At 50.9% G+C, this 23,688-nt stretch overlaps 1 protein-coding gene across 1 annotated transcript in view; it reads left to right on the top strand.

Moving 5' to 3' along the window:
- Nucleotides 1-23,688, top strand: part of LOC142303840 (activating signal cointegrator 1-like) — a 118,220-nt gene that overhangs the window by 22,331 nt on the left and 72,201 nt on the right. Inside the window, exons 4-5 of the mRNA XM_075345624.1 lie at nucleotides 20,675-20,902; nucleotides 20,992-21,070. Coding sequence (XP_075201739.1) covers nucleotides 20,675-20,902; nucleotides 20,992-21,070 — 307 coding nt within the window. The remainder of the gene's footprint in view (nucleotides 1-20,674; nucleotides 20,903-20,991; nucleotides 21,071-23,688) is intronic.

The following is a 23,688-nucleotide window of genomic DNA, read 5'->3' as shown; positions in this document are numbered from 1 at the left end:
TTTCTCCACACATACCGCTTAGAATTATCACCAAAAATTCTATCTTCGTCTCATCAGACAAGAGAAACTTATTTCTCATAGTCTGGGAGTCCTTCATGTGTTTTGTTTTGTTTTTTATTTCGCAAACTCTATGCAGGCTTTCATATGTCTTGCACTGAGGAGAGGCTTCCGTCGGGCCACTCTGCTATACAGGCCTGACTGGTGGAGGGCTGCAGTGATAGTTTACTTTGTGGAACTTTCTCCCATCTCTCTACTGCACCTCTGGAGCTCAGCCACAGTGATCTTGGGGTTCTTCTTTACCTGTCTTACCAAAGCTCTTTTCCCACGATTGCTCAGTTTGGCTGGACGGCCAGATCTAGGAAGAGTTCTGGTGGTTCCAAATTTCTTCCATTTAAGGATTATGGAGGCCACTGTGCTCTAGGAACTTTGAGTTCCAGATAAATTCTTTTGTAACCTTGGCCAGATCTGTGCTTTGCCACAATTCTGTCTCTGAGCTCCTTGCGCAGTTCCTTTGGCCTCATGATTCTCATTTGGTCTGACATGTGCTTTGAGGTGTTATATAGATAGGTGTGTACCTTTCCAAATCAAGTCCTATCAGTTTAATTAAACACAGCTGGACTCCAATGAAGGAGTAGAACCATCTCAAGGAGGATCACAAGGAAATGGACAGCATTTGACTTAAATATGAGTGTCCGAGCAAAGGGTCTGAATACTTATGATCATGTGATATTTCAGTTTTTCTTGTTTAATAAATTTGCAAAAATTTCTACATTTCTGTTTTTGTTTTTGTTTTTTTTTATCAAGATGGGGGGCAGAGTGTACATTAATAAGAAAAACAATGAACTTTTTTTTAATTCACCAAATGGCTGCAATGAAACAAAGAATGAAAAATTTAAAGGGGTCTGAATACTTTTTGTACCCACTGTGTGTGTGTGTGTGTGTGTGTGTGTGTGTGTGTGTGTGTGTATATGTGTATATATACAGTGCCTACAAGTAGTATTCAACCCCCTGCAGATTTAGCAGGTTTGATAAGATGCAAATAAGTTAGAGCCTGCAAACTTCAAACAAGAGCAGGATTTATTAACAGATGCATAAATCTTACAAATCAACAAGTTATGTTGCTCAGTTAAATTTTAATAAATTTTCAACATAAAAGTGTGGGTCAATTATTATTCAACCCCTAGGTTTAATATTTTGTGGAATAACCCTTGTTTGCAATTACAGCTAATAATCGTCTTTTATAAGACCTGATCAGGCCGGCACAGGTCTCTGGAGTTATCTTGGCCCACTCCTCCATGCAGATCCTCTCCAAGTTATCTAGGTTCTTTGGGTGTCTCATGTGGACTTTAATCTTGAGCTCCTTCCACAAGTTTTCAATTGGGTTAAGGTCAGGAGACTGACTAGGCCACTGCAACACCTTGATTTTTTTTCCCTCTTGAACCAGGCCTTAGTTTTCTTGGCTGTGTGCTTTGGGTCGTTGTCTTGTTGGAAGATGAAATGACAACCCATCTTAAGATCCTTGGTGGAGGAGTGGAGGTTCTTGGCCAAAATCTCCAGGTAGGCCGTGCTATCCATCTTCCCATGGATGCGGATCAGATGGCCAGGCCCCTTGGCTGAGAAACAGCCCCATAGCATGATGCTGCCACCACCATGCTTGACTGTAGGGATGGTATTCTTGGGGTCGTATGCAGTGCCATCCAGTCTCCAAACGTCACGTGTGTGGTTGGCACCAAAGATCTCGATCTTGGTCTCATCAGACCAGAGAACCTTGAACCAGTCTGTCTCAGAGTCCTCCAAGTGATCATGAGCAAACTGTAGACGAGCCTTGACATGACGCTTTGAAAGAAAAGGTACCTTACGGGCTCATCTGGAACGGAGACCATTGCGGTGGAGTACGTTACTTATGGTATTGACTGAAACCAATGTCCCCACTGCCATGAGATCTTCCCGGAGCTCCTTCCTTGTTGTCCTTGGGTTAGCCTTGAGTCTTCGGACAAGCCTGGCCTCGGCACGGGTGGAAACTTTCAAAGGCTGTTCAGGCCGTGGAAGGCTAGCAGTAGTTCCATAAGCCTTCCACTTCCGGATGATGCTCCCAACAGTGGAGACAGGTAGGCCCAACTCCTTGGAAAGGGTTTTGTCTCTGATGGCCTTGGAATGCTCCTTTGTCTTTCCCATGTTGACCAAGTATGAGTGCTGTTCACAAGTTTGGGGAGGGTCTTAATTAGTCAGAAAAGGCTGGAAAAAGAGAGAATTAATCCAAACATGTGAAGCTCATTGTTCTTTGTGCCTGAAATACTTCTTAATACTTTAGGGGAACCAAACCGAATTTTTGTGATTTGAGGGGTTGAATAATAAATGACCCTCTGAATAAACTTTTCACAATTTAAAAAAAAAAAATAAAAAAAGAAATAACATTCTTTTCTTTATCGTTCCTATGGGAGACCCAGACATTGGGTGTATAGCTTCTGCCTCCGGAGGACACACAAAGTACTACACTAAAAAAGTGTAGCTCCTCCCTCTGAGCATATACACCCCCTGGATAACCAAATCTAGCCAGTTCATTGCTTTGTGTTCAGGAGGCATACATCCACACATGCATTCTCATCTGATTTTTCATTTTGGAAAGTTTTTGAAGAAAAGCGGGTCCAAGCCTGGAATCCCGGCATGTCCCTTCTCACCCCACTGTGTCGGCGGTGTTGTTAAGGTTGATTCCAGGGCTGGAACCTTACATGACCCACTCCTTCACCATCCCTCGGGCTCTGGCTTGAAGTGGGAGCCAGCAGGGTTCTCCCTGCTTTGCAGGAGGCCAGTCTCCATCCGCAGCCCTTCAGGATCCTGCTGGACGGAGCACTCATCCCCAGGGACTTGAAACCCTGCGTCTCACAAGCTAAGTATCTGAGACGTTTATGTTCGGGGGGTCCCTTGTATTTTATTGTTGGGGAGAGTGTGCTGTGTAACTGTTCTGACATTTCCGGCCGGTTCTCTGGTTGTCACCTGAGAACCGCGCCGATGGAGCCTGCGCGCCGGCCGCATCGCTTAAATTTAGGCCCCGGCTTCGCCTGAGGCCTAGTTTCGATTTCACTGCCCTTGCATGTCAATCATGCAGAGGGACAGTGCGGCTCCGCCCAGCGGCCGTTCGGCACAGGGGAGGGACACTCCTCTCTGAGTAAATGTCCCCTCCCCTGTAAATCTCCTTGGCCCTCCAGATCCCGCTCTCAGAGTAGGTCCTGCCCCCTCTCCTCACTCCGGCGCCATGTTATCAGCGTTCTCTCAGCGATTGGCGCTGGCTGCAGCATCCCTGCTAATCTGTCTGGGGGTCCGGGCTGTGGGATCTGGAGGGCACACAAACGGTCTGGTAAGCCACAACCTCTGGTTGTGGACCTGCTTATATACTCTCTGGGGGTCATCCTGGCTCAGAGCCCCCACTTCAGCAGCATGTCTCACACAAGGAGCAAGGCTGCAAGGCTGTACGCAATATGCACTGCATGTAAGCTCGTGCTGCCTGAACCGAGCACATATCCACATTGTGATGCCTGCTCTAACCTGACAATGCCTCAGCCTGGAATCGCACCCACAGTGGTCCCTCCGGCTGCTCCGGCTCCGGTGGCTGAACCCCCGGCTTGGGTAGAATCCTTCTCTAGGTCAATCTCCCAGTCTTTTGCTGACTCCATGGGACAGCTGTCCCGGACTTTGCTGAACATACATCAGCCCCCTTCTCAGGGCGCCTCTGCTGCTAGGGCTCTCTCAGCGGAGCTCACAGAGGATTCTTCATCTGGTCCCAGACCCCGTCCTCCTAAGAGGAGACGCAGGGCTCCCTCTCTTTCCTCGTCCCGCGGCTCTGATTCAAGAGCTGACTCGCAGGACGAGGAGGATGCCGTTACTGGGGGCTCGGAGGCTACCTCCATGTGCCCCATTGATCTGTCCGAAAGTGACTCAGATGTTAGTGATTTGATTGCGTCCATTAATTCTGTACTGGACCTCAATCCGCCAGTATCATAGGAGCAACCCTCTCTGGCAGAAAAGCACCAGTTTACCTTGTCTAAGAGGACAAGGAGTGTGTTCTTTAACCACTGCAGTTTTCAGGCCACTGTGACCAAGCCTAGGGCCTGTCCTGACAAACGCTTCCCAAAGCGTGGTTCTGATGACCGTTTTCCCTTTCCACCAGAGGTGGTCAAGGAGTGGGCTCATTCACCAAAGGTAGACCCTCCGGTGTCTAGACTCTCAGCCCGGACAGTTGTGTCAGTGGCTGATGGCACCTCACTTAAGGATTCCACTGACCGCCAGGTTGACCTTCTGGCCAAATCTGTATATGAGGCGGCAGGGGCCTCGTTCTCCCCATCTTTTGCAGCAGTGTGGGCTCTCAAAGCCATCTCTGCTTCTCTAGAGGAGATGCATTCCATCACCAGGGAATCTATGCCCGAAATAGTTACCTTAACTTCCCAAGCTTCAGCTTTTTCATCCTATGCCATGTCTGCCATGCTGGAAGCTTCTCACCGTACTGCGGTGGCTTCGGCTAATTCCCTCGCTATCCGCAGGATCTTGTGGCTTCGAGAGTGGAAGGCAGACGCTTCTTCAAAGAAGTACCTTGCTGGGCTCCCTTTTGCTGGGTCCAGGCTGTTCGGTGAACAACTGGATGAAATTATTAAGGAAGCTACTGGCGGGAAGAGTACTTCCATGCCAAAAACTAAAACCAGGAAACCTGTCCAGGGCAGGAACCAGTCGAGGTTTCGTTCCTTTCGTTCCTCCAACTGGTCGTCCTCTAAGCCCTCTGCCTCGTCCACTAACTCAGCCAAGGACCAAAAACCCAACTGGCGCACGAAGCCGCGTCCTCAGAAGACCGCAGGAGCTGCTGCCACTAAGACAGCGTCCTCTTGACTATCTGGCCGCGCCAGCAACGTCCTTGGTCGGTGGCAGGCTCTCCCACTTTGGCGACGTGTGGTTTCAACACATCTCCGATCAGTGGGTGCGGGATATCATCTCCCACGGCTACAGGATAGAATTCTCTTCCAGCCTGCCAAACAGATTATTTCTGTCAACTCCCCCCTGCTCCAAGGCCGCCGCCTTCTCTCAGGCCGTGGCATCCTTGCAGGCCAATGGAGTAATTGTACCAGTTCCCGCCCGGGAACGGTTCAGAGGTTTCTACTCAAATCTCTTCCTAGTTCCCAAAAAGGACGGTTCCTTCCGGCCCATCCTGGATCTCAAGCTTCTCAACAAGCATGTTCAGGTGCGGCATTTTCGCATGGAGTCTCTGCGATCAGTCATTGCCTCAATGACCCAAGGAGATTTCCTGGCATCCATCGACATCAGAGATGCCTATCTGCATGTGCCAATTGCAGTTTCACACCAGCGTTGGCTACGTTTTGCAATCGGAGAGGAACATTTCCAATTCGTGGCTCTCCCCTTCGGGTTAGCCACGGCCCCTCGAGTATTCACCAAGGTCATGGCAGCAGTGGTTGCGGTTCTGCACCTCCAGGGGTTGGCAGTGATTCCTTACCTGGACGACCTTCTAGTCAAGGCTTCATCCAGTGCAGACTGTCAGCGGAGTGTCTCGCTCACTCTCGCCACTCTAGTCCAATTCGGGTGGCTTGTTAATCTGCCCAAATCCACTCTGACTCCGACCCAGAAGCTCACGTACCTAGGGATGCAATTCGAGACTCTGCCGGCACTTGTGAAGCTGCCCTTAGTCAAACAGCAGTCCCTCTATCTGGCGGTGCGCTCTTTGCTGAGGCCCCGCCGTCATTCCATCAGGCACCTAATGCAGGTGCTGGGTCAGATGGTGGCGTCAATGGAAGCGGTTCCCTTTGTCCAGTTCCATCTGCGTCCTCTGCAGCTGGACATTCTCCGCTGTTGGGACAAGCGGACTTCCTCCTTGCACAGGTTAGTGGCTCTGTCGCCACAGACCAGGGGCTCCCTTCAGTGGTGGCTTCGGCCCCTCTCTCTGTCTCAGGGACGCTCCTTCCTGGCCCCGTCCTGGGTGATCCTCACCACGGATGCCAGTCTATCCGGCTGGGAAGCAGTATATCTCCACCACAGAGCGCAGGGCACTTGGACTCCGTCCGAATCAGCCCTCTCGATCAATGTGCTGGAAATCAGAGCTGTGCTTCTAGCTCTCTTAGCCTTTCACCACCTGTTGGCGGGCAAGCACATCCGAGTCCAGTCAGACAACGCGACAGCGGTTGCCTACATCAATCACCAAGTCGGGACACGCAGCCGCCTGGCAATGTTGGAGGTTCAACGCATCCTTCAGTGGACGGAGGACTCCAAGTCCACCATATCCGCAGTCCACATCCCAGGCGTGGAAAACTGGGAGGCAGATTATCTCAGCCGTCAAACCGTGGACAGTGGCGAGTGGTCCCTGCATCCGGCAGTGTTTCGGTCAATCTGCCGCAACTGGGGCACTCCGGAAGTGGATCTAATGGCATCCCGGCACAACAACAAGGTTCCGGTTTACGTGGCTCGCTCCCACGATCCTCAGGCCTTTGCAGCGGACGCTCTGGTTCAAGATTAGTCCCAGTTTCGTCTGTCCTACGTGTTTCCCCCTCTAGCTCTCTTGCCCAGAGTCCTGCGCAAGATCAGAATGGAGGGCCGTCGGGTCATCCTCATTGCTCCGGACTGGCCCAGGCGAGCTTGGTACCCAGACCTGCTCCATCTGTCCGTAGAGGTGCCGTGGCATCTCCCGGACCGTCCAGATCTTCTCTCACAAGGTCCGTTTTTCCGCCAGAATTCTGCGGCTCTCAGATTGACAGCGTGGCTCTTGAGTCCTGGATCTTGACGACTTCTGGTATCCCTCCTGAAGTCATCTCAACTATGACTCGGGCTCGGAAGTCTTCCTCGGCCAAAATCTATCACAGGACCTGGAGAATTTTCCTGTCCTGGTGTCGCTCTTCCGGCCATGCTCCTTGGCCTTTTTCCTTTCCGACCCTCCTGTCCTTTCTACAGTCCGGTCTGCAGCTAGGACTATCCCTCAATTCCCTCAAGGGACAGGTCTCGGCTCTGTCAGTGTTGTTCCAGCGGCGTATCGCCCGGCTGGCTCAGGTGCGCACCTTCATGCAGGGCGCGTCTCACATCATTCCGCCTTACCGGCGGCCCTTGGATCCCTGGGACCTCAATCTGGTCCTCACGGCCTTGCAGAAACCCCCCTTTGAGCCTCTTAGGGAGGTTTCTTTGTCTCGTCTTTCACAGAAAGTGGTCTTTCTTTGTCGCTCCATTGGGAGACCCAGACAATTGGGTGTATAGCTTCTGCCTCCGGAGGCCACACACAGTATTACACTTTAAAAAGTGTAACCCCTCCCCTCTGCCTATACACCCTCCCGTGCATCACGGGCTCCTCAGTTTTAAGCTTTGTGTGGAAGGAGGCACACATCCACTCATGCTCCCATTTTAGTCAGCAGCAGCTGCTGATTTTATCGGTTGGATGAAAAGAGGGCCCCCACAGGGCTCCCGGCATGCTCCCTTCTCACCCCACTAAGTCGGCGGTGCTGTTAAGGTTGAGGTACCCATTGCGGGTACAGAGGCTGGAGCCACATGCCGTTTTCCTTCACCATCCCTTAGAGGCTCTGGGAGAAGTGGGATCCTAACCGGTCATCCATTCACTGGGACCGGGCTCCCTCCGCAGCCCCTGAGGGAATCTGCCGGACAGGAGACTTTGTATCATCAGGGACAGGGCCCTGCATCTAAAGGTACTCTGTGTCCCCATGGGGACGGTGCATGGAGCGCTTGTCTCACAGACGCTGCAGCTGCTGCTGGTTTTGTGACGACCGGGACTTCCGCGCCGACCGCGCCTGTTTGTCGGCCGCGGTATTAAATTTAGTCCCCGGCTTCATGCGGCCTAGTACCATAACTCCCGCCCCCGGGCCTGCCAGTCAGGGGTAAGGGCGGGACGGTCGACCTGACGTCGGCAGTGAGGGCTGGAGCATACTTTAGGTTTCCTCCTCCCCCCCCCCCCCTCACTGATCACTGTGGGGCACCAGATTCCCGCACTTTTCTAGTCGCCGCCCACGGCTCCCTCCTCCCCTGAGAGCTCCGGCAGCCATTTTTTACAACACATTCTGCCGGTGGAGGATTTCAGGAACGAGCCCTGCAGCTCTGGGAGACCCAGGGCAGGGAATCTAGTGGACACACACCACTTTGGGCGGTCGGTAAGCCACACCGGTCACCCGGTGCTGGTCCCCCTAGGGTGCCGAAGTGTGTGTGTGTGTGTATGTATATATATATATATATATATATATATATATATATATATATATATATATATATATATATATATATATATATATATATATATATATATATATATATATATATATATATATATATATATATATATATATATATATATATATATAGTGTATATATATAATATATAATGTGTATATATATATATATATATAATGTGTGTATATATATATATATATATATGTATATATATGTATATATTTTCTCTGTTCGGCCGAGTTGTTTTGCTTTGGCAATATACCCTCAGTGATCACTCTCCTAGGAGACAACAGCATGTCGTCCACAAGGAGCAAAGACACTAAGGCAAAGGGTTATTTTGCAACCTGTACCTCTTGTGCGGCTATGTTACCTGCAGGTTCCACCTACCCTCACTGTGAGCAATGCTCGGTCCCGCCTGCTTCCCCTGTCCAGGTGGCAGGGACAGAGTTTGCAGTTTTTGCTGAGAAACTCTCTGAGTCGCTTTCACAATCCATGGCTCAGTCTATGGACAAATGGTCTGCTAAGCTACTAGAAGCCTTGCAGTCCAAATCGGTCCTTACACAGGCCCCGGGCACTGTTGGATCATCACCTCCAGGCCCCTCTCGGTCTGCGCCGCAGGTGCTCCCGGGGTGGCCCCTAGGTCTCACGTGGAGGACTCCGGCACGGACCACAGTCCCAGACCGGCTAAGCGGGCTCGCTGGGAATATTCCCCGACTTCCTCACGCTGCTCGGGGTCTCAGCTTGAGGACTCTCTGGAGGATGAGGCGGACGTCGCAGCTCAGGGCTCTGATCCTGACGTTGCTCTCTATCTTGATCCACCTGAAGGGGACGCCATAGTAAATAACCTTATAGCGTCCATCAACCAGGTGCTAGATCTTTCTCCCCCAACTCCACCTATAGAGGAGTCGGCTTCGCAGCAGGAGAAACACCAGTTTAGGTTTCCCAAACGTACACGGAGTGCGTTTTTCGATCACTCTAACTTCAGAGATGCTGTCCAGAAGCACAGAGCTTTTCCGGACAAGCGCTTTACTAAGCGCCTTATTGACACATGTTACCCCTTCCCCTCTGACGTAGTTAAGGGTTGGGCTCAATGTCCCTAGGTGGATCCTCCAGTTTCTAGACTGGCGGCTAGATCTGTAGTATCAGTTGCAGATGGCTCATCGCTCAAGGATGCCACTGACAGGCAGGCAGAGCTCCTGGTGAAATCCATCTATGAAGCCACAGGCGCGTCTTTTGCCCCGGCCTTTGCAGCCGTGTGGGCACTCCAAGCTATCTCAGCTTGTCTGTCTGAGATTAATGCGGTCACACGTACCTCTGCTCCGCAAGTTGCGTCTTTGACTTCTCAGGCGTCGGCTTTTTCGTCCTACGCCATGAACGCCGTCCTGGACTCTGCTAGCCGTACAGCGGTAGCATCCGCTAATTCGGTGGCAGTCCGCAGAGCCATGTGGCTACGCAAATGGAAGGCAGACTCTGCTTCCAAGAAGTTTTTAACCGGTTTGCCGTTTTCTGGCGACCGATTGTTTGGCGAGCGATTGGATGAAATTATTAAGGAATCCAAGGGAAAGGACTCGTCCTTACCCCAGTCCAAACCGAAGAGACCTCAGCTACGGATGTCTCACGGTTACAGGATAGAGTTCAGCTCTCGTCCTCCGACTCGTTTCTTCAGAACATCTCCGCCCCCATCGGGCCGGCGCACTTTTTCAGGGCGTCCTGAAGTCAGGGAGTGGTGATTCCAGTTCCCCCTCAGGAACATGGTCACGGTTTCTACTCCAGCTTGTTCGTGGTGCCAAAGAAGGACGGATCATTCCGTCCCGTTCTGGACCTCAAACTGCTCAACAGGCATGTGAGCACCAGAAGGTTTCGGATGGAATCTCTCCGCTCGGTCATCGCTTCGATGTCACAAGGAGACTTCCTAGCATCAATCGACATCAAGGATGCTTATCTCCATGTGCCGTTCGCACCCGAGCATCAACGCTTCCTGCGTTTCGCCATCGGGGACGAACACCTTCAGTTCGTGGCACTGCCTTTCGGCCTGGCGACAGCCCCACGGGTCTTCACCAAGGTCATGGCATCCGTTGTGGCGGCCCTACACTCTCAGGGCCACTCGGTGATCCCTTACTTAGACGATCTAGTCAGGGCACCCTCCCGGGTGGCGTGTCAACACAGCCTGACCGTCGCTCTGGAGACTCTCCAGCGGTTCGGGTGGATCATCAATTTCCCAAAGTCCAAGTTGACACTGACCCAATCACTGACTTACCTCGGGATGGAGTTTCCTACTCTCTCAGCGATAGTCAAGCTACCGCTGGACAAACAGCTTTCGCTGCAGACAGGGGCGCAATCTCTTCTTCGGGGCCAGTCACACCCCTTGAGGCGCCTCATGCACTTCCTGGGGAAGATGGTGGCAGCAATGGAGGCAGTCCCCTTCGCGCAGTTTCATCTGCGCCCACTCCAATGGGACATTCTCCGCAAATGGGACAGGAGGTCGACGTCCCTCGACAGGAACGTCTCTCTTTCCCTTGCAGCCAAAACCTCCCTTCAGTGGTGGCTTCTTCCCACTTCTCTGTCGCAGGGAAAGTCCTTCCTGCCCCCATCCTGGGCTGTGGTCACGACGGACTCGAGTCTGTCAGGGTGGGGAGCGGTTTTTCTCCACCACAGGGCTCAGGGAACCTGGACTCCGACAGAGTCCTCCCTTCAGATCAATGTTCTGGAGATAAGGGCAGTATATCTAGCCCTAAAGGCGTTCCATCGGTGGCTGGAGGGCAGGCAGATCCGCATACAGTCGGACAACACCACGGCGGTAGCGTACATCACCCACCAGGGCGGCACGCGCAGCCGTCAAGCCTTCCAGGAAGTCCGGCGGATTCTGCTGTGGGCGGAGACCACAGCCTCCACCATCTCCGCAGTTCACATCCCGGGCGTAGAAAACTGGGAAGCAGACTTTCTCAGTCGTCAGGGCATGGATGCGGGGGAATGGTCTCTTCACCCAGACGTGTTTCGAGAGATCTGTCGCCGCTTGGGTACGCCGGACGTCGATCTCATGGCGTCACGGCACAACAACAAAGTCCCGGCATTCATGGCACGGTCTCAAGATCACAGAGCTCTGGCGGCGGACGCATTAGTTCAGGATTGGTCGCAGTTTCGACTGCCTTATGTATTTCCCCCTCTGGCGATGCTGCCCAGAGTGCTGCGCAAAATCAGGTCCGACTGTCGTCGCGCCATTCTCGTCGCTCCAGATTGGCCGAGGCGGTCGTGGTACCCGGATCTGTGGCATCTCACGGTGGGTCAACCGTGGGCGCTCCCAGACCGTCCAGACTTGCTGTCACAAGGGCCGTTTTTCCATCTGAATTCTGTGGCCCTCAACCTGACTGTGTGGCCATTGAGTCCTGGCTCCTAGCGTCCTCAGGGTTATCTCAAGATGTCATTGCCACCATGAGACAGGCCAGGAAACCAACGTCCGCCAAGATCTATCACAGGTCTTGGAGGATATTCTTATCCTGGTGCTCTGATAATGGTTTTGCTCCCTGGCCTTTTGCCTTACCCACTTTTCTTTCATTCCTTCAATCCGGAATGGACAAGGGTTTGTCTCTCGGCTCTCTCAAGGGACAAGTATCGGCGCTATCCGTATTTTTTCAAGAGCATCTAGCCAGGCTTCCGCAGGTCCGCAAGTTCCTGCAGGGAGTTTGCCACATAGTCCCACCTTACAAGCGTCCGCTGGAACCCTGGGACCTTAACAAGGTGCTAACGGCTCTTCAGAAACCACCTTTCGAGCCGCTGCGGGATGTCTCTTTATTACGTCTTTCGCAGAAGGTGGCATTTCTAGTGGCAGTTACATCGCTCCGTAGAGTGTCGGAGCTGGCAGCGCTGTCATGCAAAGCCCCCTTCCTGGTTTTTCACCAGGATAAGGTGGTTCTGCGTCCTGTTCCGGAATTTCTCCCTAAGGTGGTATCTCCTTTTCATCTCAATCAGGATATCTCCTTACCTTCATTTTGCCCTAATCCGGTTCACCAATGTGAAAAGGATTTACACTCATTAGATCTGGTGAGAGCACTCCGGTTCTACGTGGCTCGCACGGCGCCCCTGCGCCGTTCTGATGCGCTCTTTGTCCTTGTCGCTGGCCAGCGTAAGGGTTCGCAGGCTTCCAAGTCAACCTTGGCTCGGTGGATCAAGGAACCGATTCTTGAAGCCTACCGTTCTTCTGGGCTTCCGCTTCCTTTGGGGCTGAAAGCCCATTCTACCAGAGCCGTGGGTGCGTCCTGGGCATTGCGGCACCGGGCTACGGCTCAGCAGGTGTGTCAGGCAGCTACCTGGTCTAGTCTGCACACTTTCACGAAAGACTATCAGGTGCATACCTATGCTTCGGCAGACGCCAGTCTAGGTAGGCGAGTTCTTCAGGCGGCGGTTGCCCACCTGTAAGAGGAGGCCGTTTCGGCTCTTTTTATTGAGGTATTCTTTTACCCACCCAGGGACTGCTTTTGGACGTCCCAATTGTCTGGGTCTCCCAATGGAGCGACAAAGAAGGGAATTTTGTTTACTTACCGTAAATTCCTTTTCTACTAGCTCCTATTGGGAGACCCAGCACCCGCCCCTGTTCCCTTCGGGCTGTTTGTTCTTTTGTGTACACATGTTGTTCATGTTGAATCGTTTCTTTTGGTTCATGGTCTTCAGTTCTCCGAACATCCTTCGGATTGAATTTACCTTAGACCAATTTATAAGTTTCCTCCTTCCTGCTTTTGCACCAAAACTGAGGAGCCCGTGATGCACGGGAGGGTGTATAGGCAGAGGGGAGGGATTACACTTTTTAAAGTGTAATACTTTGTGTGGCCTCCGGAGGCAGAAGCTATACACCCAATTGTCTGGGTCTCCCAATAGGAGCTAGAAGAAAAGGAATTTACGGTAAGTAAACAAAATTCCCTTCTTCTAGTGGCCATAACTTCCCTCAGGAGAGTCTCTGATTTGGCTGCGCTCTCTTCGGAGTTACCTTTTTTGGTTTTTCATCAAGACAAGGTGGTTCTCCGTCCGACTCCGGACTTTCTCCCTAAGGTGGTTTCTCCTTTCCACCTTAACCAGGACATTTCCCTGCCTTCCTTTTGTCCGGCTCCTGTTCATCGCTTTGAAAAAGCGTTGCATACTCTGGATCTGGTGCGGGCGCTCCGGATCTGTGTGTCTCGCACCGCTGTTCTGAGGCGGTGCACCTCTCTTTTTGTGCTAACCACAGGTCGGCGTAAGGGCCTCTCGGCTTCTAAGCCGACCTTGGCTCGTTGGATTAGGTCGGCCATTTCCGATGCCTACCAGTGTACTCAGGTGCCTCCCCCGCCGGGGATCAAGGCACACTCGACCAGAGCTGTCGGTGCCTCTTGGGCTTTCAGGCACCAGGCTACGGCTCAGCAGGTCTGTCAGGCTGCCACTTGGACTAGTCTGCATACCTTTTCAAAGCACTACCAAGTGCATGCCCATGCTTCGGCAGATGCGAGCTTGGGCAGACTCATCCTTCAGGAGGCTGTCGCCCATTTGTGAAGTTAGGTTCTGCCTACTTCCCAGTTTTCTGTTTATTCCCACCCATGGACTGCTTTGAGACGTCCCAATGTCTGGGTCTCCCATAGGAACGATAAAGAAAAAGAGAATTTTGTTTACTTACCGTAAATTCTTTTTCTTATAGTTCCGTATTGGGAGACCCAGCACCCTCCCTGTTGCCTGTTGGCAGTTTCTTGTTCCGCGTGTTATCACCGGCTGTTGTTGTAGACAGAGGCTCCGGTTGTTCCGGTTCTTGCTCTATCTCTACTTGTGGGTGGCTATTCTCCTTCAGCTTTTGCACTAAACTGGCTAGATTTGGTTATCCAGGGGGTGTATATGCTCAGAGGGAGGAGCTACACTTTTTTAGTGTAGTACTTTGTGTGTCCTCCGGAGGCAGAAGCTATACACCCAATGTCTGGGTCTCCCAATACGGAACTATAAGAAAAAGAATTTACGGTAAGTAAACAAAATTCTCTTTTCTTTGTCGCTCCATTGGGAGACCCAGACAATTGGGTGTATAGCTTCTGCCTCCGGAGACCACACAAAGTATTACACTTTTAAAAAAGTGTAACCCCTCCCCTCTGCCTATACACCCTCCCGTGGACCACGGGCTCCTCAGTTTTATGCTTTGTGTGGAAGGAGGCACACATCCACTCATGCATTCTCATACATAGTTATGTCGGATGGAAGAAAAGAGGACCCCTATGGGGTCCCCGGCATGCTCCCTTCTCACCCCACTATGTCGGCGGTGCTGTTAAGGTTGAGGTACCCATTGCGGGTACGGAGGCTGGAGCCACATGCCGTCTCCTTGACCATCCCATATGCGGCTCTGGGAGAAGTGGGATCCTAAGCGGTCATCCATTTGCTGGGACCGTGCTCCATCCGCTGCCCCTGATGGAACCTGCCGGACCGGAGCCTCTTCACCCCCAGGGACCGGGCCCTGCAACTTGAAGGTACTCTGTGTCCCCATGCGGGGACTGTACAGGGAGGGTCGCACCTTCTTCCCGGAAGCCGCGGTAGTTCAGTCCGTTGTCCTTTAGGCGGACTTCCGCGCCGACCGTGCCTGCTTGTCGGGCGCGGCCTTAAATTTAGTCCCCGGCTTCGCCGCGGCCTAGTCACGAAATATCCCGCCCCCGAGCCTGCCTGTCAGGGGTAAGGGCGGGATTACCGACATGACGTCGGCTTTGAGGGCTGGACCATCTTGCATGTTTCCCTCCCCCCTCATTGACCATTGTGGGGACTCCAGATTACCGCTCTTTGCTAGCGCCGCCCTCGGCTCCACTCCTCCCCTGAGAGCTCCGGCGGCCATGTTTGGCATTCTGCCTGTGGATGCTTCTCAGCAGCAAAGCTCTGCAGCTCCGGGGGATCCACGACAGGGAATCTGGAGGACACACTGCGCTCGTTAGCGGTTGGTATAGATATATATATCTGTTCGGACAGGCTGTATACCCTTTTCCCCTATACCCTCAGTGGTCACTCTCCTAAGAGACAACAGCATGTCGTCCACAAGGAGCAAAGCTACTAAGGCACAGATTTTCTTCGCGGCCTGTACCTCTTGTGGGGCTATGTTGCCTGCGGGATCCACCTACCCTCACTGTGATCAATGCTCGACTCCTGCCACGCTTGCTCAGCCGGAGCCTAGGGCACTTGTGGGCCCCTCGGATCATGTAGATCCCCCTGCTCCCCTTGAGCAGGCTGCAGAGACAGAGTCACCGTCATTGGCCTCTTTTGCTGAGAAACTCTCTGTCACTTTCTCAATCCATTGCACAGTCTATGGACAAATGGTCATCTAAGCTCCTGGAGGCATTGCAGTCCAGACCAGGCCCTTCACAGGCCCCAGCCCCTGTTAGTTTGTCTCCTCCTGGCCCTTCTCGGTCCGCAGCGCGCTTCCAGGATAGCCCCTAGGTCCCAGGCGGAGGACTCCTGCCCGGATCGCAGCCCCAGACCGGCTAAGCGGCCTCGCTGGGATTCTTCCCCGGCCTCCTCACGCTGCTCTGGATCCCAGCTTGAGGACTCTCAGGAGGACGAGGCGGACGTGGGAGCTCAGGGCTCTGACCCTGACTTCGCCCTTAACCTTGATACCCCTGAGGGGGACGCCTTAGTAAATGATCTTATCTCGTCCATCAACCAGGTGTTGGATCTCTCACCCCCGCCTCCGCCTGTAGAGGAGTCGGCTTCTCAGCAGGTGAAACACCAATTTCGTTTCCCCAAACGTACGCGCAATACGTTTTTTGATCACTCTAACTTCAGGGACGCTGTCCAGAAGCCCAGAGCGGTCCCGGACAAGAGCTTTGCTAAACGACACACTGACACGCGTTATCCCTTTCCACCTGAAGTCGTAAAGGGCTGGGTACACTCTCCCAAGGTGGATCCTCCAGTCTCTAGATTGGCTGCTAGGTCCGTTGTGTCTGTTGCCGATGGCTCATCCCTGAAGGATGCCACTGACAGATAGAGCTCTTGGTGAAGTCTATTTATGAGGCCACGGGCGCGTCTTTCGCCCCGGCCTTTGCGGCCGTGTGGGCTCTCCAAGCAATCTCGGCTTGTCTGACTGAGATTAATGCTGTCACGCGGAATTTTTGCTCCGCATGTTTCTTCCTTGACCTCTCAGGCATCAGCATTTTCGTCCTACGCCATGAACGCCATCCTGGACTCCACTAGCCGTACGGCTGTAGCATCCGCTAACTCCGTGGCAGTCCGCAGGGCCATGTGGCTGCGCGAATGGAAAGCAGACTCTGCTTCCAAAAGATTCTTAACTGGTTTGCCTTTTTCTGGCGACCGTTTATTTGGCGAACGGTTGGATGAGATTATTAAGGAATCCTCGGGAAAGGACTCCTCCTTACCCCAGTCCAAACCTAAGAGACCTCAGCAGAGAAAAATCCAATCGAGGTTTCGGTCCTTTCGTCCCTCCGCCAAGCCCCAATCCTCTTCGTCCAACCGGCCGGAGAAAGGCCGGAGGAACTCCTATGCGTGGCGGTCCAAGTCACGTCCCCAAAAGGCCGCAGGAGGCACTGCCTCCAAGACGGCCTCCTCATGACTCTCGGCCTCTCCTAGCCACATCCTCGGTCGGTGGCAGGCTCTCCCGCTTTGGTGACGCCTGGTGGCCACACGTTCAAGACCGATGGGTGAGAGATATTCTGTCTCATGGTTACAGGATAGAGTTCAGCTCTCGACCTACGGCTCGTTTCTTCAGAACCTCCCCATCCCCCGCACAGGCCGACGCACTTTTTCAGGCAGTGGACGCTCTAAAGAGCGAAGGAGTTGTGATTCCCGTTCCCATTCAGGAACGTGGTCGCGGATTTTACTCCAACTTGTTCGTGGTGCCAAAAAAGGACGGGTCATTCCGTCCCGTTCTGGACCTCAAGCTGCTCAACAGACATGTGAGAACCAGACGGTTTCGGATGGAATCTCTCCGCTCGGTCATCGCCTCGATGTCACAAGGAGACTTCCTAGCATCGATCGACATCAAGGATGCTTATCTCCATGTGCCGATCGCACCCGAACATCAACGTTTCCTGCGTTTCGCCATCGGGGACGAACACCTCCAGTTCGTTGCATTGCCCTTCGGCCTGGCGACAGCCCCACGGGTTTTCACCAAAGTCATGGCATCCGTCGTGGCGGTCCTGCACTCTCAGGGCCACTCGGTGATCCCCCTACTTGGACGATCTCCTAGTCAGGGCCCCTTCTCGGGTGGCGTGTCAACAAAGTCTTACCGTCACTCTGGCGACTCTCCAGCGGTTCGGGTGGATCATCAATTTCCCGAAATCAAAGTTGACGCCGACCCAATCACTGACTTACCTCGGGATGATGGAGTTTCATACCCAGCCAGCGTTAGTCAAGCTACCGCGGGAGAAACAGCTTTCTCTGCAGGCGGGGGTGCAATCACTTCTTCGGAGTCAGTCACACCCCTTAAGGCACCTCATGCACTTCCTGGGGAAGATGCTTGCAGCTATGGAGGCAGTGCCGTTCGCGCAATTCCATCTACGGCCACTCCAATGGGACATTCTTCGCAAATGGGACAAGAGTTCGGCTTCCCTCGACAAGAATGTCTCTCTTTCCCTTGCAACCAAAACATCACTTCAGTGGTGCCTCCTACCCACATCTCTGTCTCGGGGAAAATCCTTCCTACCCCAAACCTGGGCCGTGGTCACCACGGACGCGAGTCTGTCAGGTTGGGGAGCGGTTTTTCTCCACCACAGGGCTCAGGGAACCTGGACTCCGATAGAGTCTTCCCTTCAGATCAATATTCTGTAGATAAGGGCAGTGTATCTAGCCCTATTGGCTTTCCATCGGTGGCTGGAGGGCAGGCAGATCCGTATCCAGTCGGACAACGCCACTGCCGTCGCATACATCAACCACCAAGGCGGCACTCGCAGTCGTCAAGCCTTCCAGGAAGTCTGGCGGATTCTGCAATGGGTGGAAGTCACAGGCTCCACCATCTCCGCAGTTCACATCCCGGGCGTAGAAAACTGGGAAGCAGATTTTCTCAGTCGTCAGGGCATGGACGCGGGGGAATGGTCTCTTCACCCAGACATGTTTCGAGAGATCTGTCGCCGCTGGGGAACGCCGGACGTCAATCTCATGGCGTCACGGCACAACAACAAGGTCCCGGCCTTCATGGCACGGTTTCAGGATCACAGAGCTCTGGCAGCGGACGCTTTAGTACAGGATTGGTCGCAGTTTCGACTGCCTTATGTGTTTCCCCCTCTGGCGATGCTACCCAGAGTACTACGCAAGATCAGGTCCGACTGCCGTCGCGCTATTCTCGTCGCTCCAGACTGGCCGAGGCGGTCGTGGTATCCGGATCTGTGGCATCTCACGGTGGGTCAACCGTGGGCACTTCCAGACCGCCCAGACTTGCTGTCACAAGGTCTGTTTTTCCATCTGAATTCTGTGGCCCTCAACCTGACTGTGTGGCCATTGAGTCCTGGCTCCTAGCGTCTTCAGGGTTGTCTCAGGATGTCATTGCCACCATGAGACAAGCCAGGAAGCCAACGTCCGCCAAGATCTATTACAGGTCTTGGCAAATCTTCTTATCCTGGTGCTCTGATAACGGCTTTCCTCCATGGCCGTTTGTCTTACCCACATTCCTTTCATTCCTACAATCTGGAATGGACAAGGGTTTGTCCCTCGGCTCTCTCAAGGGCCAAGTATCGGCGCTCTCCGTGTTTTTTCAAAAGCGTCTAGCCAGGCTTCCGCAGGTCCGCACGTTCCTGCAGGGGGTTTGCCACATGGTCCCACCTTATAAACGTCCGTTGGAACCTTGGGATCTTAACAGGGTCCTGACGGCTCTTCAAAAGCCGCCTTTTGAGCTGCTGCGGGATGTCTCTCTCTCCCGTCTTTCGCAGAAGGTGGCCTTCCTGGTGGCAGTCACATCACTTCGGAGAGTGTCTGAGCTTGCAGCGCTGTCATGCAAAGCTCCCTTCCTGGTTTTCCACCAGGATAAGGTGGTTCTGCGTCCTGTCCCGGAATTTCTCCCTAAGGTGGTATCCCCTTTTCATCTAAATCAGGATATCTCATTGCCTTCCTTTTGCCCTAATCCAATTCACCAGTGTGAAAAGGATTTGCACTCTTTGGATCTAGTGAGAGCACTCCGGTTCTACGTGTCTCGCACGGCGCCCCTGCGCCGTTCAGACGCGCTCTTTGTCTTTGTCGCTGGCCAGCGTAAGGGCTCTCAGGCTTCTAAGTCAACCTTGGCTCGGTGGATCAAGGAACCGATTCTCGAGGCCTACCGTACTTCTGGGCTTCCGCTCCCTTCAGGGCTGAAAGCCCATTCTACCAGAGCCGTAGGTGCGTCCTGGGCATTGCGGCACCGGGCGACTGCTCAGCAGGTGTGTCAGGCAGCTATGTGGTCTAGCCTGCACACTTTCACGAAGCACTATCAAGTGCATACCTATGCTTCGGCAGACGCCAGTCTAGGTAGGCGAGTCCTTCAGGCGACGGTTGCCCACTTGTAAGAGGGGGCCATTTTCGGCTCTTTTTATTGAGGTATTCTTTTACCCACCCAGGGACTGCTCTTGGACGTCCCAATTGTCTGGGTCTCCCAATGGAGCGACAAAGAAAAAGGGAATTTTGTTTACTTACCGTAAATTCCTTTTCTTCTAGCTCCTATTGGGAGACCCAGCACCCGCCCCTGTGCCCTTCGGGCTGGTTGTTCTTTTGTGTACACATGTTGTTGATGTTGAATTGTTCTTTTGGTTCATGGTCTTCAGTTCTCCGAACATCCTTCGGATTGAATTTACCCTAGACCAATTTATAAGTTTTCTCCTTCCTGCTTTTGCACCAAAACTGAGGACCCCGTGGTCCACGGGAGGGTGTATAGGCAGAGGGGAGGGGTTACACTTTTTTAAAAGTGTAATACTTTGTGTGGCCTCCGGAGGCAGAAGCTATACACCCAATTGTCTGGGTCTCCCAATAGGAGCTAGAAGAAAAGGAATTTACGGTAAGTAAACAAAATTCCCTTTTTTTTTTTTTTTTTGCTGCAGTGCATTTCACACTTCCAGGCTGATCTACAGTCCAAATGTCACAATGCCAAGTTAATTCCGAATATGTAAACCTGCTAAATCTGCAGGGGGTTGAATTCTACTTGTAGGCACTGTATGTGTGTGTGTGTGTGTGTGTGTGTGTGTGTGTGTGTGTGTGTGTGTGTATATGTGTATATATATATATATATATATATATATATATATATATATATATATATTAAATATATATATATATTAAATATATAATATTGTATATATCTGCGATAGGACAATTTTTTGTCCTATCACAGTCTATATTAAAAACTTACAATTCTAATACTCTTTACTGCTTTACATTTAAAATTCCTTTTATCTAAATTAGTTGTGTTTAACTTGTTGCAATTTAATTTACTTTATGACACTTTTAGTCCATTAATCATGCGTTCTATGGTGAAGTCTTCTTAATGTGATGTCTTATTCTCCAGCAGCAGGCCCAGGCCCAGGAAATGGCTGCTTTGTCTTCCTCAAAGAAAAAGCAGAAGTTTGTGAACCTGTACACTAAAGAAGGCCAGGATCGCTTGGCTGTGCTAATCCCAGGCCGTTACCCATGTGAATGTCTGGCACAAAAGCATAAACTTATCAACAACTGCATAACTTGTGGACGTATTGTGTGTGAACAAGAGGGATCCGGTCCATGTTTGTTTTGCGGCAACCTAGTAAGACTCTGCTTCTTTAAAAAAAAAAAAAAAATTGAAAAATAGATGTTCAGCATTTGTATTCTGGTTTTAATATTGTTGGTTCTTAGGTGTGTACAAAAGAAGAAGCTGATATTCTAGTGAGAGAATCCAACAAAAGTCAGAGATTACGAAAGAAACTCTTGGGCGGTAAGTGCGATCTATTGTAATATTTCAATGAATTCTTGTGGGGGAAAAATTTGCTAAATGTTTTTGGTTTGTTTGTTTTTTTAAACCCCATTTCTGGGCTGACAAGATGGAACTAAGAGACAAACCAGCATTTACATTATTTATCAAAATATACAGTTGTCCTTTTTATTACAGTATGATACATAATATTTTTTATATTTGTATTTTCTCTGGACAGTACTTTACTACGCTAAAATTACATGATTTCTTCCTTCTATGAGAATCTTATTACATTTGTGGTCCCAATGCAATGCTTATTATTCTATATTCAGGAAAGCCTATGTATGACCTTGTAAATATTGCAAAGTGGCCTATTGTATAGAGATGAGTGGACTCAAGGAAGTTTGGTTCGGGACCCGAACTTGACCTGAACCCCAATGGAAGTCTCTAATTGGGTAGTTCAGGTCTCCGATCACATGCAGCCAACCATAAATAAATCACTTACGGGGCAGGGTATTTCCAATTATTATTATTATTATTATTATTATTATTATTATTATTATAATATTTATTTTATTTGTGTATACTCTACATCTGATCTCACTGTTACCTCCAGTGCCAGCCGATCAAACACTGGGTCATTCCATGTCAAGTGGACCAGTGGTCCCCACTCGACCTCCGATTTTGCTGAAAATGTATAAGGATGTACATGTATGTTTGAAAAGAGGGTCTAAATTTTTAGGGCCAGATCTCAAATACATTGGGCACTGTTGACCTTTCACTGGAGGTTCCACCAAGCCTGCGGCTTCAGCTAAGAGGATTTTGCAAACTTTGGCACATAGCCATTAGAGTTTTATACTGGCTATGATGCTGAAATTTGGCATACTTGCTCAACTGTTGCTGCTAAACACGATAAAATTATTGCCGGCTATGACAAAACAATATTTCGGCCGCAATTTTGTGTCAAAGTAGCTTGCAAAACGCCTCGCATAAAATTTATGCCTAACTTTGCCCATATATAACTCAAGACCAAAAACCAATAGTAACTGGTGCTTTGCCCTGTACACCAAACATCTACATGACTTTGCATTGCTGCAATATCACGGTCAAAGCATATGTATTTGTGGAAATATTCACACCCACATATGATGACAAACTTTAAAAAACCGAATTGTACCTATTTTTAGGTCAAATTTCTCAAAAAGGTTACCCCTAAAATATATTAATTCTGATATCATTAGAAAGGGCACATTTTTCTCTACAAGGATCATTGGTTTTTTTTTTTTTTGGAGTCTCTCAGTTTAAGAAAAGAAAAATGCCACTGAACATGGTGTTATTTATTAATACGCAATGAATGGTAACTGCACTATTCAAACCCTTGCGTTGGTCCATGGTGGTTATACCACAACCAATTCCCTAAGAATTGGTCTTATAATCCTATTAAGAATTGTAATAATGCTGTCTTTCGAGAATTGGCAGCCCCATCGCCTAGGAGCCATGGCCGATAGCCGTGCAAGGCCAGCAGCGGGCTGTCTCTTTATCGCAGGTTCCGAAGCTTGAGGGTGGGTGTCTTTGCCTAGGATCCCAAGCCTAATATTGGGTATCTTTTGTTGGTTCCCAAGCCATAATGTGCAGTCTAAGTCAGACCTGGGCAAGGGGCGGCCCGCGGGCCACATCCGGCCCGCCTACTCTCTGTGACCGGCCCGCCTGGGTCAGGGCATCCTTGCTGACCGGTCAGTGATGGCCGGCAATCTGACCTGTTGTCTGGAACTCCAGGCTCCGGGAGTCCCGTGGTCAGATTGCCCTCATCACACGCTGCATGCCGGGTAGGAAACAGAGGACAGATCCTGCAGCTCCGCACAGTCAGTGCAGGCTGCGGAACGCAGGAATCTCTCCTCTGTTCCCTGTCCGGCACCTTTTCTCTGTGACAGACACGCGCGCCCTGATATCGTCAGTAAGGCGCGCGTGTGTCATTTAAAAAGTTCCCGCTTGGCAGGAGAAGAAGCTGCAGCGGCGGGGGCCCGTACGGAGAGAAAATTTGAGAAATTTGACCTAAAAATAGGTAAAATTCGTTTTGTTAAAGTTTGTCGTCATATGTGGGTGTGAATATTTCCACAAATACATATGCTTTGACCGTGATATTGCAGCAATGCAAAGTCATGTAGATGTTTGGTGTACAGGGCAAAGCACCAGTTACTATTGGTTTTTGGTCTTGAGTTATATATGGGCAAAGTTAGGCATAAATTTTATGCGACACGTTTTACAAGCTACTTTGACACAAAATTGCGGCTGAAATATTGTTTTGTCATAGCCGGTAATAATTTTATCGTGTTTAGCAGCAAAAGTTGAGCTAGTATGCCAAATTTCAGCATCATAGCCAGTATAGAACTCTTATGGCTATGTGCCAAAGTTTGCAAAATCCTCTTAGCTGAAGCCGCAGGCTTGGTGGGACCTCCAGTGAAAGGTCAACAGAGCCCAATGTATTTGAGATCTGGCCCTAAAAATTTACAGAACCTCTTTTCAAACATACATGTACATCCTTATAAATTTTCAGCAAAATCGGAGAAGGTCGAGTGGGGACGATTTTTAAAACTGGTCCACTTGATGTGGAATGACCCCACTGTAAGTGGCACGCATTT

The sequence above is a fragment of the Anomaloglossus baeobatrachus genome, chromosome 4 (assembly GCF_048569485.1).
Source record: "Anomaloglossus baeobatrachus isolate aAnoBae1 chromosome 4, aAnoBae1.hap1, whole genome shotgun sequence".
In the NCBI taxonomy this organism is placed as follows: Eukaryota; Metazoa; Chordata; class Amphibia; order Anura; family Aromobatidae; genus Anomaloglossus; species Anomaloglossus baeobatrachus.
This window is presented reverse-complemented; position numbering and strand designations above follow the sequence as displayed.